The sequence below is a fragment of the Sus scrofa genome, chromosome X, assembly GCF_000003025.6.
Source record: "Sus scrofa isolate TJ Tabasco breed Duroc chromosome X, Sscrofa11.1, whole genome shotgun sequence".
Lineage (NCBI taxonomy): Eukaryota > Metazoa > Chordata > Mammalia > Artiodactyla > Suidae > Sus > Sus scrofa.
Window position 1 is genome coordinate 85,426,848 of NC_010461.5, and position 19,332 is coordinate 85,446,179.

At 37.9% G+C, this 19,332-nt stretch overlaps 1 protein-coding gene across 1 annotated transcript in view; it reads left to right on the forward strand.

Moving 5' to 3' along the window:
• IL1RAPL2 (interleukin 1 receptor accessory protein like 2) overlaps positions 1-19,332 on the forward strand; it is a 1,116,804-nt gene that overhangs the window by 78,981 nt on the left and 1,018,491 nt on the right. The window contains exon 2 of the mRNA XM_001925154.7: positions 1,458-1,558. Coding sequence (XP_001925189.7) covers positions 1,477-1,558 — 82 coding nt within the window. The 5' untranslated portion in view covers positions 1,458-1,476. The remainder of the gene's footprint in view (positions 1-1,457; positions 1,559-19,332) is intronic.

Consider the following 19,332-nt stretch of genomic DNA (forward strand, 5'->3'; position numbering starts at 1 on the left):
AGGGATTAGTTCCGGCACACTTGTCCTCTGGAAATCTCCAACATACTACCTCTCCCCAGGGTTCCTTATTCCTGCTTCCATGGTACAGGGGAAGTCCAGCATGTCAATTGGGAAAGGGGAGCCTGTCTTTATTATGAAAAGGTGACCTCTTATTCCTTCCCAGGCCTCTGCTTATTGATGGAGTTGGGGTGGGGGGAGCAGGATGATAAGGGAACTAGATACCCTAAATAGCTGAACTGGTAGCCTCAGACACTAAACTGGAATTTTTCTGAGTTTGTGACATCAGGTGAATCTTTTGGTCAATTCTGGGAAAAGAAGATCCTACCCAACACTTGATATCATCCTGTTAATCTTACATTCTAGGTAAGGTTCTGCACCTTTAAGTACAAACCAGTTATTCAGAAAACAAATCCTTACATGGAAATCTGGATCTTTAAATGTTATCCAGAACATGTTCTTGCCTTTCCACTCAGGTTTACTTCTACCCATTATTTCAGGGATCACTGTGGTTTCAACCTCATGGTCCACCTTGCTATTTCTATCCTGGTTTTATTATGAACCCAATGTACTCTTCTGTGGTACTTATAATTCATAAAAGATTCTAGATGAGCCCTCATATAAGTAATTGATTTACTGCAAAGTCTTAATAGCATAAACACTTAAAAATATTTTTGTCTTTTCCCCAAATGTCTACTGATGTTGCTTTAGTCAATCCCATTCCCCTTTGGGAGAATCTTACCAATATCTCAGTTCAATGCCGTGCTTTTCTCTGTTATTTTTGGTTTTGGAACAGTTTCATTCCAATTATTTAAGATTCTGGGCTGTAGATTTTGAAACATCAGCATCAAAGTTGAGTAAAAACTCTTCCTGTCTAAAATAAACACAATAATTTCAGTGCTGATTAGTTTTCTGAATAAAACAAGCAAGGAGGTGAGCTAGTGAATGACAGAGTGAGGCTTTTGGGTAGTCAGGAAAAGCCTTTCTGTGGGACTGAGGCCTGTAGGATCTTAAGGAATGTGAGTGAAGAGTGGGGAGGAACATCCCAGCAAGAAAACAATATAAAGGCCATGAGGAGAAAATGATGAAGGCATGTTCCAGGAACAAAAAAAATATCCATAGTGGCTGGAGCATAGAGAGTGAGGAGGAAAGTGTTTTATGAAATAAGATCAAAGAAGCTGCTGAGGCCCTACCTATAGGCCCATGAAAGTCTAACCAAAGCAGTTCAGATTTTACCCTAAATCCAGTGGGAAGCCATTGAAAAATTTTAAGTGGGGAACTTCGACATGATGCGACTGTGGATGTTCACATTTTCTTCCATTTGCATAAAAATAAAGCCAGAGGTCACCAAAATGTCATTGTTTCTATGATGTGTGTGTGAGATATGTGAAGTTATAGCTGCTGCTTTGCTGAGGCCAAGATCTGTGATTCAAACTGCATATCCTTTTTTGACTTTTTAGCTGCCAAGGAAAGTGAACGATGAAGCCACCGTTTCTTTTGGCTCTTGTCGTCTGTTCTGTAGTCAGCACAAATTTGAAGATGGTATCAAAGAGAAATTCTGGTAAGTTGCTGGCAACCTCTCACTATTTAGTCAAAAATGTATGTTTTTTTGTGAGCATCTAGTGAGCATCTGTGTCTTTAATTTTGAATATCTTTAAAGAGAAGTGCTTGTAATCCAGCTATGTTGGAAAGTAGCCAAAACAAAAATGAGATTTTAGCCTACCACTGAGAAAATGTTGGAAAACCAGTGGAATTTCGTTCAACTTCAATGACAGTATATTCTCAGTGGACGGTAAAATACTAAGGGCCTTCTTAAGGTTGGTTACATTTGCTAGTGAGAGAGAAAACATTTCTGGGAGAAAAAACATTTGCAAATGAGAAGACAGGAAACCCTTAACAATGTATATTCTTTGCCTTCTAATTGAGTGCACAGAATTATACTTTCAATGAAAGTTTTTGACAAATATCAGTGAGCTTTAGTTCCTCACATCTTAACATTTGTACCAAATTCCTAACAGGCAGAGGTTTAAAGCCTCCAATTTTAGAAATATTAGCTGATTGCCTGAAGAGGAATTTCTTTAGAAGAAATATCTATTTCTAGAACATGGTGGTCTGGCAGGCAGCCATGATTGTACTAAGAGATTAGCATAGCCAGTTGATATCCCAATCAAAGTTTAATCATTGTTTAATAACACTTGGATATATATGTCTTTCAGCTTTGATTATACATTTTAGCTATAATTACAAACCATGCATGAGATTTTAAGAAATTGATTTTCTGTCTGTAACGGTGCCAGGAAGATATTGAGGAATGCTTTATTGTATGGAAACAAAAGACTGTGATGGGGCTTTGTGCTGGCTTCTAATTCAGTTACTTTCTAGAATTAAATGTATACTCTTTACTTTCTCATTAAGTATAAAACCTAGGTGCTAAAGTACATGCCTATTTTTCAAAGCAATAAATGCTGGCTGGAGTTTTGGAGTTTGGCTAATGTTTGTTTTCTAAGGCAAAAATACTTGCTAATTGAAGTTGCTAAGGGATAGTATTGTTTTTCAATTGATAATATATTAATAAGTCTTTCATGAAAGTGGGTCACAGGTTATATTAAATAGAACAACAATACTGAAGTCCAAAAGATCCTGCAATGGTAAAGGTAGGGCAGTATACTGGCATTTTCTTCCCCATTAAATACTTATGTGTGTGTGTAACATATTTTTTATATTGTGACTCATTTTCAGCTGTATTTGTGTGTAACATTTTACCTATAACATCTCAAACCTGGCATATTTTATGTGGCTGCCTTTCCTTGCCTTACTTTTGAAGTCACATTTTCACTTTCAATCTTGGCTTAGATTGATTATTGCTCAAATAAAATACTTGGAGATATTATTAACTAGCAGTGTGGCCTGTTGGACTGGATCCCATTTTCCTCACTTGGTTGTATCATAATGTCTGTAGCAGAGTCTGAAAAGAAAAAAAAAAGAATTGAGAGTTTTAAAAGCTATCTATATTATAATAGTGTAATTCAAGTTAAATCCAAAATGAAAAAAACTGGAAGTGTAAAATGCAAACTGAAAAAACGCAGCTGCCTGTGTAAGCTATCTTTTCTTGGTTTACTTGTTGTTTATTGATTCACTTAAAAATACATATATACACACATAGATGTGCTTGTCATTGATGTGCAGATACCCTTTAAAGATCAACTTTTTAATTCTTTGCCCCTTTATCAAATGTGAAGCTGTTGGTGGCTTGATACGGGTTTTTGGTTTTTGCCTTTTCCTGGGGCTAAGTAGTGTCATATCTGCAGTGAGCTTTTTTGAACAAAGATTACCCCAAAAAGATATTCCTCTTAGAGTGAATGTGTTTGAATGGATTCAGTCTCCCCTTCCCCATATGTTTACCCTCAGCTACCTCTTAGGACATACAGCAATTGTAACATTGAAACAAAACTTTTCCTGGGCAATGGAGATGGTTTGAATGTGGTTGGTCTTTTTTCTTATACCTTTCTGCCTCTATTTACATTGTACATGGAGGAGACAGGGAAGACTAGTAGGTTGATGCTGGTTTGTACCTGTTTGTATAGTGTTTGTTTTTTGTTTCAAAATACAGAAACAAAACCGAACATGGGATGGATAAAAGACATCCTGAAGTGCCCCTAGCTGATGAAAATGGAGGCACTTTGGAGCAGTTCTTTTAACTCTTTCACTTCAATTTTGCTACTCTTATAATAACTCTAATTCAGCCCCTACTCTACTGTTAAATATTATTTTATGTACAAGATAGAATTATTTGTGTTCTCATTATGATAGTCCTATTTGAGTGGCTTTATTGTGTGAGGAACATGAAAAGTTGCTCTGGCAAATCTGTACTACAAAATTTTGTTTCATATAGTCTGTGAGGTCCTTTGGTCCTTTGGTCTTTGCCAATTAAAGAGATCTGGATTACACTTGCATAGCTGTTCTTGGAATAGCCAATGGAGCTCAGAAATTTAATTTTTCTCCCCTCCTTTCTTTCCCTCAAGTCAAAAAATGAATGCCCTTCACTCATTAACATTTATAACTGTTTAGTGCCTGATGTGACTCCAGTTATAATGATTTCTGTGCAGTTCATTATAGACAGGGATTCCTTTCATTACAATCCCTACAAATACTTATGCCAAGGGCCTCCTTATGCATAAGACAGAGGACCAAGGTCTGGAAATTTCTTATCCTGTATTTGCCAATCAAGGAAAATAAAGACTCAAGTTTTTGAAAAATCTAGTCTAGGCACAAATTCAAACAAACCTCCTGGTTTTAAGTACTCTAAAAGTTTTAGAAGCCACAACACAGGCTATATTTCTTGTTTATATTTCTTGCCATTCACACTAGGCAAGCAAGCCCAGCCATCAACTCTGGCTTGGGAAACAGCAAAGATGGCTCAGAGACTGCATCTAGGACTTGGTTACACTACAACAGAAATGCAAAACATCTGATTTTAAGGATTATAGCTTGATTGGTCAAGTGTGGGCTTGTCTTCTTCTCCACAAAATACTTATGAGATCCTTCAGCATTGGCATTCTCTAAATTTAGGCCTAAATTGATAAGGTCATTTAGAAAATCTACTCTATGAAGAATAGGTTACTTAAAGATGTCATTCTTTATGGCAGAGAATTGGCTAATATCCTGACAAAGGCTATTGGCAGAAACACCCAGTAAAGGACTCATGTATCTGATTTTTAATAGGATGAATGGGGAAAATAACTACCTCTTAAAAAAAGATCACTCAAGGGCTTCTATTTAGCTACTTTGTTTAACCTGAAAAATTATGTCCCAAGACTATACATGGACTTCATTTTGGGGAAGGGGGCATTGACCTGTCTGCTTTGCTTTTTTTCTGACTTTTGCTGCTATTGCTCCTGTAAGAAAATGTAAGCTGTGTTAGGCAGTTATTGGAATTCTGCTCTCCTAGCCTGGATCTCCATGTTAGAGGGGAAAGAAATAGTGTGACCAATTTTATGAGAAGGTATGTTTAATTTTGAACCCCAACTTGGCCTTCTCACAGTCCGTGCCTCTATAGGATGACTATAACAAAGCACTTTTCAGTGATCTGGCATATGAAGGAAAACTGCAGAGATAACAAGATACCTTTGTCAACTAGAAAAGATATAGCACCTGGTAATAAGGAGGATGTGAAGGCCTATTGGCATACAGTGGGTTAACTTAGATGCATTTTAGATGGACTTGAACAGAACATATAATGAAACTCACACATTATATGGACTTGGATTCAACTCTATATAATGAGAGAATGGCTTTACATCAGACTTTGGCATATAGATTTATAGATTTGTGAACTTCTATGGTTGTGATGAGAAGGTAGCAGTTTGTTCCACTAGAAATTCTTTGGTTTTAGACTGATAACTGAGGAGTACCATAAAGGCAGAAATAGAGGGCATGTGAGTCTACATTTCTGGCAAAAGCTAGGAGTCTCTCAAACAACTTCCAAGTATAAACAAAATAACTTTCCCTGTGAAATTGTTGTATAATTAAAAATAAAATGAAATATGCTCTGAACTCTTAAAAAGGAGATATTTTAATTTTTGAATGGTGGTTAGAAGTAATGTTGTTCTGAGGATATTCCCATCATGTCCTTAGCTGTGGAGCAGACTAAATTAGCGACTAGAAGATCAACAAAGTGCTATTGAAATCTCCTCTTCTAAATTTATTCCAATGATCTAAGATCAGGGAGAAAAATACCTCCTCATAATCTCTTCTTTAATTGGAAAAGATAATCTGCAACTTGATACTCTAATCTCTTTAATTAGGGTGACTTCTGTGGAGGAAATGATCTTGGAAGAAAGGAAAAGTGGTACTGGGAGGATTGGCTTTGCATAGGAAGTAATATAGGAGGGGTATTAAAGTTTGGAGTAGAGGACAAGTAAGGAGTAGTCAGAGATGAGAACTGAATGAAACTCACACTAATTGAACAAGTTGAAGGGCAAATACTTTTAAGAATTCTTGGTGATTGAATTTCATACGGCCAAAGGCATAGCCAGTCATGAAATACTTATTGAACTCTTACTGTATGTGCAACATTACACCAGTTCTGTGGTGGGGGAAGTGGGGGGAGGTAGAATAAATAAAAACTCTCTTTTTCAGTAATATTTAATCTCATTGGGATAAATGAATGACTAAGCAAATTATGCTAACATGAAAAAACACATATACCTATTAAAATGACTGGTATTTGGATCATATCCATATGCAGAAATGTGAATATAAATAATATTCAGCAAGGAAATCCAGAACACAATGATGTTAAAAATATGCATTTCAACTAATCAAATTGAAAGAATTCAAAATGGTATTTAGGGTCTAAAGCTAAATGATTTTTTTTCCTACAGCGTTGCTTAAATATATAATCAAAAAATAGATATTCTTAGCTGGGAGAAAATAATCTTATTGGGGGGTGCTCCACAAATGACACTCCTGCAGAACAACATAAGGGAATTTAGTTCAGTATGAAACTTGCATAGCAGAGGCCTCCAAAGCAAGGGGAGTTTGAGAGGGGTAGGATCAATATTGAATATTCTCTAACAGACGAGAGGCTTGAGGCAAGCCTTGACAGCAGGTAGGACCAGAGTGTGTGGGAATGAGGGAGGAGGACATTCAAGGTAAGGAGCACAGTGTAAATGAATGGGTTGAGATGGCAGCAAGCAAGGCACATGTGTCTACAGAGAGGAGTGATTCAGCAAGTGGGAAGTCATTGAAGCTGGCTAAGCAAGACAGAGGTTTTGTTTTTTGTTTTGTTTTGTTTCCACACCATAGCACATGGAATTCCCAGTCCAGGTATCAGATCTGAGCCACAGTTGCAACCTATGCTGAAGCTGAGGCAACACCAGATCCTTTAACCCACTGTGCCAGACCAGGGATCAAACCTGTATTCTGGCAATGCAGAGGCTCCATTGATCCCATTGCAGCACAGCAGGAACTCCAAAACAGAGGTTCTTGAGTCCTGGTTAGAAGAGTAGAGATTACTAGTACGTTTTATTTTTTCAGTAGAATAGTGATGAGTGATGACTTGCAGTAACCTACAGGGTTGACTCAAAGGGTAGCCAGGTCAATGAGAAGTCTAAAATGACTCCCATGGGGGAAACAGGAGCTAAACTTTAGAATTTTACTCTGGGACAAATAGGAAGGAATTAGTTTTCTTTTTTTATGTTTTCTCAGCTTAATCTTGAAACATTTTAAACTTACAGAAAGTTACAAGAATAGTACAGTAGCTACCTATATATTCTCCATCTGTATCCATCAGCTGTTAACATTTTATTGTATTTTTTTCCCTTTTCCCTCCCCCTTTCCCACCTGCCTCCACATCTCCTGCCTGCCCCTCTCAGTCACTCTTCTTACCATTAAGTATGATGTTAGCTATGGATTTTTACAGATGTTATTTAAGAGATTGGGGAGTTTCCCTTCTATTCCTACTCTGCTGAATTTTTTTTTATTATGAATTGGTACTGAATTTTGTCGCATGGTTTTTCTGTATCTATTGAGGTAAGATGCTTTTTCTCCTTTATTGTGTTCATGGGATGGATTAAATAGATTTTTCCAATGTGAGTCAGCTCTGCTCATCATCTGATATACTACTAGATGTATTTTAAATTTTTTGGTTTTTTAGAATTTTGTGCCTCTATTCATGAGTGATACTATCATTTCTTTTTTGGGGGTAAGGTTTTCATTAAGTTTTGGTGTCAGGATTATGTTGAACTCATAAATGACATAGGAAGTGTTCTCACCTCAAAAGTTGGATAGTATTGACCACCGATATTATCTGGACTTGAAGTTATCTTTGCGGAAAGGTGTTTTGTTTTCTTTGTTTATTAATGCTTTGATTTCTTCAATAGATACAGAACTACTTAGAGTTTTTCTTCCTTCTTAAGTCAGTTCTGGTAATTTGTGTTTTTGTAAGAGATTTATCCATTTCATCTAAGTTTTAAATATATTGACATGAAGTCATTAATAATATTCATTTAATATCTTTTAAGTGTCTGTAAGATCTATATTACATCCCCTCTTTCATTCCCGATACTGATTATTCTTTATTGATTAGTCTTGCTTGCTAGAGATTTCTCAAATTCATTAATCTTTTCAAAGAACTAGCTTTTGACTTTATTTTCTTTGTTTCTTATTTATTCTTTCTCTGCTATTTATGCTTTCTTTCTACTTACTTTTGATTTAATTTGCTCTCCTTTTTCTAGTTTCTTAAGGCAAAAACTTAGATCATGGACCTTAAATCTTTCTTCTTTTCTAATAAGGACACTTAAAGCTGTACATTTCTATCTAAATATTGCCTTAGCTAGGAACCACAAATTTTGATCAATCATGTTTTCATTATTATGTCATTCAAAACATTTTTTCTTCCCCATTCTCAATCTCTCTTCCTTCTATAATTCCTATGAAAAGAATGTTTGGGAGTTCCCGTCGTGGCGCAGTGGTTAACGAATCCGACTAGGAACCATGAGGTTGCGGGTTCGATCCTGGCCTTGTTCAGTGGGTTAAGGATCCGGTGTTGCTGTGAGCTGTGGTGTAGGTCACAGATGTGGCTCAGATCCCGAGTTGTTGTGGCTCTGGCGTAGGCTGATGGTACAGCTCCGATTAGACCCCTAGCCTGGGAACTTCCATATGCCATGGGAACAGCCCAAGAAAAGGCAAAAAGACAAAAAAAAAAAAAAAAAAAAAAAAAGTTTGGCTGTTTTATTTTGGCTGTTTTATAGTTACTCTATAAGGTTCTGAGAGTCTCTTCGTTTTACTTTATTTTTGTCTATGATTTTCAGATAGGAAAATTCCTATTGATGTGTTTTCAACATCACTGACTTTTTATTCTGCTATCTGCTAAAACCCATCAAGTGAAATTTTCATTTGTTATTGTACTCCTCAGTTTTAGAATCTCCATTTGCATCTCTTTATATGTTCTGTTTCTCTGTTGATACTTATTATCTGGTCACTTATTAAGGCAACATGTTCCTTTATGTCTTTGAGCATATTTTCTTTTTATTGTATTTATATTTTTTCATTTTTTCATTTTTATTTTAAGTGAGAATTGCAACGATTTTTAATTTTAATTTTTTATTTATATTTTATTTATTTATTTACTTGTTTGTTTATTTTGCTTTTTTAGGGCTACATCCACGGCATATGGAGATTCCCTGGCTAGGGGTCCAATCGGAGCTACAGCTGCTGACCTGTGCCACAGCCACAGCAATATAGGATCCAAGCCGCATCTGTGACCTACACCACAGCTCATGGCAATGCTGGATCCTTAACCCACTGAGTGAGGCCAGGGATCGAACCAGCAACCTCATGGTTCCTAGTCAGATTTGTTTCTGCTGAGCCACGACGGGAACTCCAGTATCACTGCTAATGATTGGTAGTCACATATTGAGGAAAATATTCTGAGAGTCATGCCCTATGCATGTTCAGCCTAATCTTCAGCCAGGAACTCATAGAGAACCCCCATAGAGATATTATAGGCTCCCTGCAGTGAACGCTCTTACTTTTCTGAAGGTTCCAGCGATTTTAGCTGCCCTGATCTCTGTAGCTTCAGCAGGATTGCTGAGCTGTTAGGACTTCAATTCACTGTGCTATCATTGGGGAATTGTGCCTAGAAGGGAGAGGTGGTTTGATTGTAAACCTTACCACATGAGTTTTTCGAGATCAGTCTTGCGCAGTCTGAAAACAGTTGATTCATATATTTTGTCTCCTTTTATCATTGCTTTCTGTAGATAGTTAGTATAGTTCCAGTTTAGATCATTATAGTCTGAAGCGAAAGTTTTCCTGTTACCCTTTGATACCCTACCATTTCTTTGCTTACTGCCATAAAGATGTGCCAGAGTTACCTTCATAGTTTGCCCAAGCTCTGGAATTAGCCATTTCCCTGATTCCTTCCAGTGGAAAGTAGTATTTAGAAACTATTTTTAAAAATTGCCAGTTCCTGCTGTGGCGCAGTGGGTTAAGAATCCAACTGCAGCACTTGTTATTTGTGGATTTATTAATGATGGCCATTCTGACTGGTGTGAGGTGATATCTAATATCCAGCACAAATGAACATCTCCTCAGAAAAGAAAATCATGGACTTGGAGAAGAGACTTGTGGCTGCCTGATGGGAGGGGGAGGGAGTGGGAGGGATCGGGACCTTGGGCTTATCAGACACAACTTAGAATAGATTTACCAGGAGATCCTGCTGAATAGCATTGAGAACTATGTCTAGATACTCATGTTGCAACAGAAGAAAGGGTGGGGGAAAAACTGTAATTGTAATGTATACATGTAAGGATAACCTGACCCCCTTGCTGTACAGTGGGAAAATAAAAAAATAAAAAAAAATAAAAAAAAAAGAATCCAACTGCAGCAGGTTGCTGCAAGAGATGCAGGTTCGATCCCCAACCTGACACAGTAGGTTAAAGATGTGGTATTGCCACAGCCGTGGTGTGGGTTGCAGCTGTGACTCAAATTCAGTTCCTGGCCTGGGAACTTCCATATGTCAAGGGTGCAGCCATAAAATTTAAAAATAAAATGAAATTGTCATTTAATTCTGATACTTCTAATTCAAATCTAACATGACAGAATTCTTCCTCACTTTTACCTATTCCATGTTTTTATCTCCTTTTTCCACAGTGGTAACTCATTCCCATTAACATTGATGTACTTACTTATTTTATCTTTAGTTCATACAAAACATTTTCAGAACTACTACACCAAAACTACTACCAAAAACAAACCTACTAAATAAAGTATAAGATATTTTATAAATATTTTTGTCCTTAGAAGTCATCTTACTTAAATCTATAGTATATAGATAGACTATAGTATAGTCAGAGTATTATGTTCAAAAATTACTTGTATTAATTTTCTCTGTAGTTATGTTATTAACATATAAATAAGGTAACTGTCTTAATTAGCTATTTTATCCTTTTGAATTAAATTTTATTTTTGATTACATAAGACATTTACATTACTGAAAATTCAAAATTATAGAAAAAAGAATAAATGAAACAGGTATCTTCCACTTGGTTACACACATTCACTCTTTGTAATTAATTTCTTTTAGTTTCTGGTATTTCCTTCCTTTCTTGCATAAATCAATGTATGTATTTTATTTCTCTTTGTTTTATACTTAAAATGTGGCAAAAGATATCTATTTTTTAGCTCCTTTTTAAAAACTTTATCTTGGAGATCAAGTAGTGGAATTGTTTTAATATTTTGCTTATTAAATAGTACATTATGCTTATTAAAATTTCAAACAGTATTAAAATATCAAATGCTCTTGTAACATCTTTCACAGAGATAACTAATCAATTTCATATTGTTTCTTCTAGATAGTATCCTGGATATATATGTCTATAGCCTAAACCATGTATTTTATGAACTTTGACTATACTGCATATACTATTCTTCAACTTGATTTGTCACATATTTTTTTACACTTACATCTAGAACCTCTAATCCTCAGCAGTACATATTTAACTCAAAATTTTAAATACTATGCAGTTTTCCATGGTATGGATTTATTATAAATTTAAATCTGTACTCTATTTATGGAGGTTAAGGTTGTAACTCTAGGCTTTTGCTATTCTAAAACAATGCTAGAAGGATCATCCTACCACATATATCTTAGTGCAGTAGAAGAGAAAATGTATTTGTAGGCTAGATCTTCAGAAGCGGAAATGTTGAATAATTTTTTTATTTAAAATTTTGAAAGATGCTGAATATTGCCCATCAATGTCACTATACCAAACCCGTATTTCCACTGACTGTATATCAGAGTTCCTCTCTCATTACACATTTATTAATTGTATGTTGTCAATTAAAGAATTTTTGCTAATCAAAATGTAAATGGAAGACATCTTACTGTTTACTGAAATCCCCAGTTGGCTATGATGAGTATGTTTCTTGGATTCAAAGACCCTTATAAAGGTGTGGGTATGGGTGAGGAGAGAGTGGGGCGGGGAGCGAGGGAGAGAGGGAGAGAAATTTAAAATCAGCAGCAAAGCAGTTTGTATGGAAAAATCTCTGGCCATTCCATTCAGTTAGGCAACAAAGGATGGCAGAGGAAAAGGAGAGAATGTGAGTTAAAACCCAAGTTCATTATTTTGGTTGTTGTACAACATCAACAAAATCTGATATGATTGAAATGTTGAGGTCCTTTACAACATTGGTCCTCTTTAAATGAAAATGTGTGGATAATTAAGTAATTAAAACATTTAATGAATTTAAAAGCTGGAATACAATTCCATGTGGGGATCTTGTCCAGCTCTGCAGCATCATCCAGATGCAGAAGTTACCAGGCTTGGTATCGCGTTGTATTTATTACTGTCCATGAGAGGGAAGTAAGAATAAATTGCGCATTCTATTAATTTTGATGTTGGGATTTAGCCCATCCACAGGAACAGCCAAGAACTGCAGTGAATGGGCTCCTTTTTACTCTGTTGTTTTGGAATGAAAGGATATTGTATTTGCCAGAGTGGAGAGAAGCTTTGAATGCCTGTAATTTCTGCTAGGTTAATTTCTATCACAATCCAACTCATGTAGGCATGTCAGGCTTAAGTGCATCCCTTATGGTTTTGTCGACTTCTACAGGTGTAATTTGCCCTAAACGAGGTATATGCTCTGCAAAAGTACACCATTAATGCCTATTGTAGTTTGGTCCTTGGGGAAAGCTGGCATCCAGATACTTTGTAAAAAATGTATGACACCCCTGGCCCATTAGAGGAATACTGAATATGCAATTTTAAACTTCTGTTCATATTATGATTCTTGCCCTATTTTTGCTTCCATATATTTATGTGAAACTATCATAGAGAAGCACATTGTTTTGTGATGAGTGCATCAGAACTGTTCTCTAAAAGAAATGCCTTGCAATTCAGTGACCTTCCCCCAGGCTAAGAAGAATCAGGCTCTGCTTCTGAGGGGTATGGCTTAGGGAAGCTGTATTGTAAGTGTGCTCTACCTAAATGACTACAAAGAAACACATGGTTTCAAGAGGCACCCACTGAACGCTTGAGAGGGGTGGCATATATTTGGCATCACTACTTTGTAGGGAAATGAGACAGTGGTTGCCTGGAACTGAATTCTGCTAAGGAATGTTATAGAGATGTGGCCTTTGTTAATTCACCAATCATACAAGCAGACGGTGTAAAAAGTTCTGTGTGGGTCAAGTGCCAGCACTCAGGTGATCAGAAATGGACAGGGCATACTCTTTGCCTCCAAGGAATCCAGTAAATCATAGTGGAAGGGAGAAACTAGTATGCAATGAGTGCTACTACATGCCAGACACTGATATGCATTGTCTCCTTGAGCAAAGACACTGAGGTAGTAGGTAAGTTCCATTCTTGTTCCATTTTACAGATGGGGAAACTGAGGCTTAGAGCAGGTAATTAATTTGACTACTTTTATATAGCTAGTAAAAGGAAGAGCCAGGATTTAAGCCCAGGTTTATCTGACTCCAGAGACTTTCTCTCACATTCTCTACCATGCTGCCCCTTTGTGTGGGCACCATTATCTTTATTTTACAAATGAGAAAGCTGAAGCTCAGGGAGGTTAAGTTTGTCTGAGGTTCCCCAACTATTAAATGGCAAATAACAGGTTTTGGACCATGGGCTGATGCCAAAGTTCATGCTCTTTTCACTATACCATGGATATGTCTTATTTACAATTCTTGTAAATGGTATAAAATGATAAGTATAATGAAAGAGGTATAGCTACCGTTCAGATGAAGAAGATATTCTTTGCAGTTCAGGGTAAGGGTGTTCAGGGAAAGCTTCATGAAAGAGGTGGCTTTTGACATTGACTGTGAAGACTGGATTGGGAATAGTGATGGGGACAGTATTCATAGCAGAGAGAACATCAGGTGCAAATGTGTGGAAGCCTAAAACACATGCCATTTTTGAGTACTAGGTAGCCCAGATTAGCTGGAGGATAGTATAAGAGTCAATTAGTTGAGGAGACATATTTGCACAGAACCAAGAAGCTAGGCAGATGATGTCTTGACTATATGTCCAGTTTTAAATTTATAGGAAAGGAGTTCCTGTCATGGCGCAGTAGTTAATGAATCTGATTAGGAACCATGAGGTTGCGGGTTTGATTCCTGGCCTCACTCAGTGGGTTAAGGATCCTGCATTGCTGTGAGCTGTAGTGTAGGTCGCAGACGTGGCTCGGATCCCGCATTGCTGTGGCTCTGGGGTAGGCGGCGGCTGCAGCTTCGACTAGACCCCTAGCCTGGGAACCTCTAAACACCGTGGGTGCAGCCCTAGAAAAATACAAAAAGACAAAAAAAAATTATGGGAAATATATTGAGAGTCTAGAAAGGAAAATGTGAGTCGAGGGGCCTCAGATTGGAAGACAACCTAGCAAAGCTTGGGGACTTCTTAGACTTCTGTTGTTTCTCTTCCCGTGCTTTCCATTTGCTGTCATAGGAAGATTCAATCCGAGCTTTATTTTCATTTCTGAAAATGTCTTTTGAATAAAAGAAATTGCTGAGTAAAAGATCACCTTCAATTATAAATCAGAGTGGAGTTTATTTGTATTCCTCAATCTTTGGCCTCAGGGAATTAATGATTAAAAAAAAAAAAAAAAAAGCAAAGGAATTTGTTTCTGGTCTTAGCATTACCAGCAGGTGGCACTGTAATACATTCCTTCTATTACTCAGTAGTGTTATGAGATCCTTGGCTGTCTTCAGAGCCTGACATGAGAAGGAATTACAGCCTTTATAGTCACTGTTCTGTGATTGGGCTAATGTTTGCACACAGGCACAAAGCACCCTCCCCTCATCACCGTCCCTTTGGCCCCCACGATTCTCTAGAATGATGAGAATCGTGAGAATTATGAGAACTACCCTGCTTAGATTATTTCAAAACCACTTGCAGATCTTCCCATTTTTCCAAAAAAAGGTGACTATGAGGCATAGCTCTAGTTACTCTTTATCAGGCTTTCAGAGACTGAAGGAAGGGAAAAGTTGTGGGGCTGGAAGATTTTACCTTTGGCACTCCCCCCAGCCACTCTTTTCTTCTTCTTCTTCTTCTTCTTCTTCTTTTTTTTAATATCCTTGCTTCTTTTCTTGGGCCTCTAGCCTTCACCAAGGCTGAACAGTATCCATAAGATTCAGTTTTCTTGACCTATATCTCCCTCTCCTCTTTAGTTAGAAAGATCTCATTCTTTAATAGGCAATGGCAAGTTCATCTTTAAACCAATCTAGGCTGGTACATTGGGACACTACTGAGCATTTGATGCTATTGGACATGGCTTCCTCTTTGACACTCTCTCCTCCCTTTGCTCAAGTGGTGCCACTTTATTTGGGTCTGGCCATATCTTTCTCGCTACTCTTTTTCAGTCTCCATCATTACTTTTTATTTCCTCTGCCTATCCCTAAAAAGTTATTTGCCAGCATTTTCCTTAATAATCCTTTTTTTGTTTGTTTGTTTTTTAAGGGCCATTCCCATGGCATATGGAAGTTTCCAGGCTAGGGGTTGAATCAGAGCTACAGCTGCTGGCCTACACCAGAGCCACAGCAACACCAGATCTGAGCTGCATCTGCAACCTACACCACAGCTCACGGCAATGCCAGATCCTTAACTCACTGAGCGAGGCCAGGGATCGAACCTGCATCTTCATGGATACTAGTCGAAGTCTTAGCCACAATGGGAACACCCCCTTAATAAAAGTTTAAAAGCTTAAAAGCTTCTTTACACTTGCTTTCCCTAAGTTTATACTCCCTTGGTACTAACTTTGCGCCCTGTTAGTGCTTCTTAACACCAGTTGCATATTAGAATCACCTGGAGAGCTTTTAAAACCTACCGTGTAAGTCTCACTACCAGAGATACTGATATGTTGAGACTAGAATGAAGTCCAGGCATTGGTGGTATTTTTTATTTTAACTTTGAGGTGATTCTAATATTGCAGCCAGGGATAAGAACCCCAGACCTTTTGACGCTTCTAGATTTAGCATTCTAGCCTTTATGTCTCTTCAGGGTGACGTGCACTATTATCCTGCTAGACATGTTCACTTAGCTTGTCACACAGGTACTTTGAACTGAACTTGTTCGAAATTGAAATTGTGATCTCCTCCCTTTAAATTCTACACCCTTTGGTTTGTGTGCCCTATCTTGAGTAAAATGCCATCATCATTAGTTCCTGTTGTGGCTCAGTGGTTAACGAATCCGACTAGGAACCATGAGGTCACGGGTTCAATCCCTGGCCTTGCTCAGTGGTTAAAGATCTGGTGTTGCCGTGAGCTATGAGCTGTATGTAGGTCACAGACGTGGCTCGGATCCCGAGTTGCTGTGGCTGTGGTGTGGGCCGGTAGCTACAGCTCCAATTAGACCCCTAGCCTGGGAACCTCCATATGCCATGGGTACAGCTCTAGAAAAGACACACACACACAAAATGCCATCATCATTTTTTTTTTTTTTTTTAGCTAGAATATATGGTGTTCTCTCCAAGTCATTCATACTTTTTAAATTTAGCATTTGTCATGTTTTCCTAATTCCGCTTCTAAAATATCTTCCAGATCCACCCTGCTCCTCTTCATCCTAGCCACTGACCTAGTTCAGCCATTTATCATTTTTTTCCTAAAGACTGACTGACTGTACAAGCCTCCTACCTGGCCTTCCTGCCTTTAGCTTCCAGTCTTTTCTACACTCTCACCCATTTTTCTCAATACTTGCAGATGGCATTTTTACTAGTTTATTTGCTTTTAATTATAGATATGATCCTGTCTTTCTCCTATGAAATAAATCTCCTTTGGCTCCCTGCTGCATACGCAATGAAGTTTATATGCCTTGTGGCATACAATCTGAGGTATACAAGCTCCTTCTTCGTTTATTTCTTAATTCATTTTTTTCACTCAGTAATTCACAGGTCACATGTCCCTCCATGCACAAGCCACATCATCATTCCCTCAAAAGCAAAAAAACACAACTCACTTTTCCATTCTGAGCATTTTGCTTTTATGCTTTTCTTAGCTTGCAAATTGCTTCCCACCTTCTTTGCCTTTTGATAAGCCTACACTTCTTTGAAGACCCATTCCAAAATATCATTTTTTATGCAGAGCTTTCCCTGGATTGTCTCTACCCACCCACTTCTTCCAGGCAGAATTAATTGTCCCATTTCTATTCTCCTGTAGCATTATTTAAACTTGTACCCTAGAACTGGTTGTACTGTGATTTAGTTATTTGTCTGTCATTACTGTGAACTTTACAAAGGCAAGAATTGTTTCTTTGAATTCTGTGTACCTAGAAGACTGCTTTGTACATAATAGTTGATTTTCAAATGTTTATTAGGAGTCTGAATAAATGCTTGTGAATTGCTGACACCCTAGCTGACTCATGGGGTATGGTGATGAAGACAGTTGAGTAACTTTGAATTATTAAGCATTCTACCTCTCAGTTTGGAATTGTGGCCAGAGCACAGCCTGCCTACCTTCAGGTTCTGCCATTTGGACAAGGAGGACTGACCTTTGCTATCAGGGCTCTCTCTGGCTCCACCCTCATCCACAGAGCCCATGTTCACATAGACTTTATAAACGAGCTTTCAATGTATAAACATCACCCATTCCAGCTTAGTTTCCTCTACAATTGGTGTGAACTAGCGAAGGACAGAGAGCCTGGAAGAGCACTGTAAGGTTTGTGGGCTGGGAGAGGGTAGGCCATTTGCTTCCTTTTTATTGTGACCCTGTGACCCGGAATTACAAAGAGCCTCAAGACTTCAAGAAACTGTTGTGTAAATGAACTGCCAGAGTCACTCTCTGCAATGCAGGCCTTGGGAATCCATGTTTAAACTTATGCCTCCCCTGCAAGATATTAGACAACCAACAGTGATGGCAAGAACTGGCAATGAGCAGGTTTTAAATCTTTGTATTGCAAACATTTTTTGGGGGGTGGTGCAACCATAGCCTGTGATCCTAGCTGCTTTGGTGACAATGCTAGATCCATAACCCACTGCCCCATAAGGGAACTATCAGTGCAAACATTGTTTTAATGATTTTTATTTTTTCCCTTATAGTTGGTTTAGAGTGTTCTGTAAGTTTTCCATTGTATAACAATGTGACCCAGTCACACACATATATATACATTCTTTTTCTCACATTATCCTCCATCATGCTCCATCACAAGTGACTAGATATGGTTCCCAGTGCTATACAGCAGGATCTCATTGCCCATCCACTCCAAATGCAATAGTCTGCATCTATTAACCTGACTCCAAGTCCATCCCACTCCCTCCCCCTTGGCAATCACAAGTCTGTTCTCTAAGTCCAGGAGTTTCTTTTCTATGGAAAGGTTCATTTGTGCCACATATTAGGTTCAAGATATAAGTGATATCATATGGTATTTGGCTTTTTCTTTATGACTTACTTAACTTAGTATGCGAGTCTCTAGTTCCATCCATGTTTCTGCAAATGGCATATATTTGTTCTTTTTTATGGCTGAGTAGTATTCCATTGTGTATATATACCACATCTTCCTAATCCAATCATCTGTTGATGGACATTTGGGTTGTTTCCATGTCTTGGCTATTGTGAATAGTGCTGCAGTGAACATACAGGTGCATGTGTCTTTTTCAAGGAATGTTTTGTCTGGATGTATGCCCAAGAGTGGGATTGCTGGATCATATGGTAGTTCTATATTTAGTTTTCTGAGGAACCTCCATACTGTTTTCCATAGTGGTTGTACCAATTTACATTCCCACCAACAGTGTAGGAGAGCTCCCTTTTCAGTGTTTTTTTCCCCCCTTACCCAGCACACCCAGTGGAATGACAATGGAAAGGAACTAGACCTCCAGTTATTAGGGGAGTGGGAGGGCCTGATTGTCTAAGCACACTGCTCTGTCAGCCAGGGCTAAGTTAGCCTTTTACAGAGCCTCTGCATCTCATCCTTCCTTTTTTGTTGTTGTTCAAAGCAAAGTCTCCCAGTTCTTTGAGCTCTTCCTCAGTCACTAAGCTAATTTCTCTTTTGATTTCAGACCCCAGACCTCTTGCATCTCTTTCCATTTTATTCAAGCCCTAGGTGTCATTCTCACATCCTTTGTGTTTCACACTAACTGCTACTTGGCCAAAGGTGTTTCTGTTCATTCTAGCTTGCTTTTTACTTATAACCAATTCTGTTTTTCTTTAAGAGCTGGCCAGTTAGTGAGCAGTTTTCCAAAATCTGATTTTAAGAAATTTACCTTAGATCCTGATTAGAACTTTAATGTCATAAAAATGAAAATAGTACAGCAAAGGGGCCCTTAGGACATTTTTTTTTCAAAATCTATTACCCAGCCATGTACCTTTGCCCCTTCCTTTACTAGTCGTCCCTTTAAATTCTG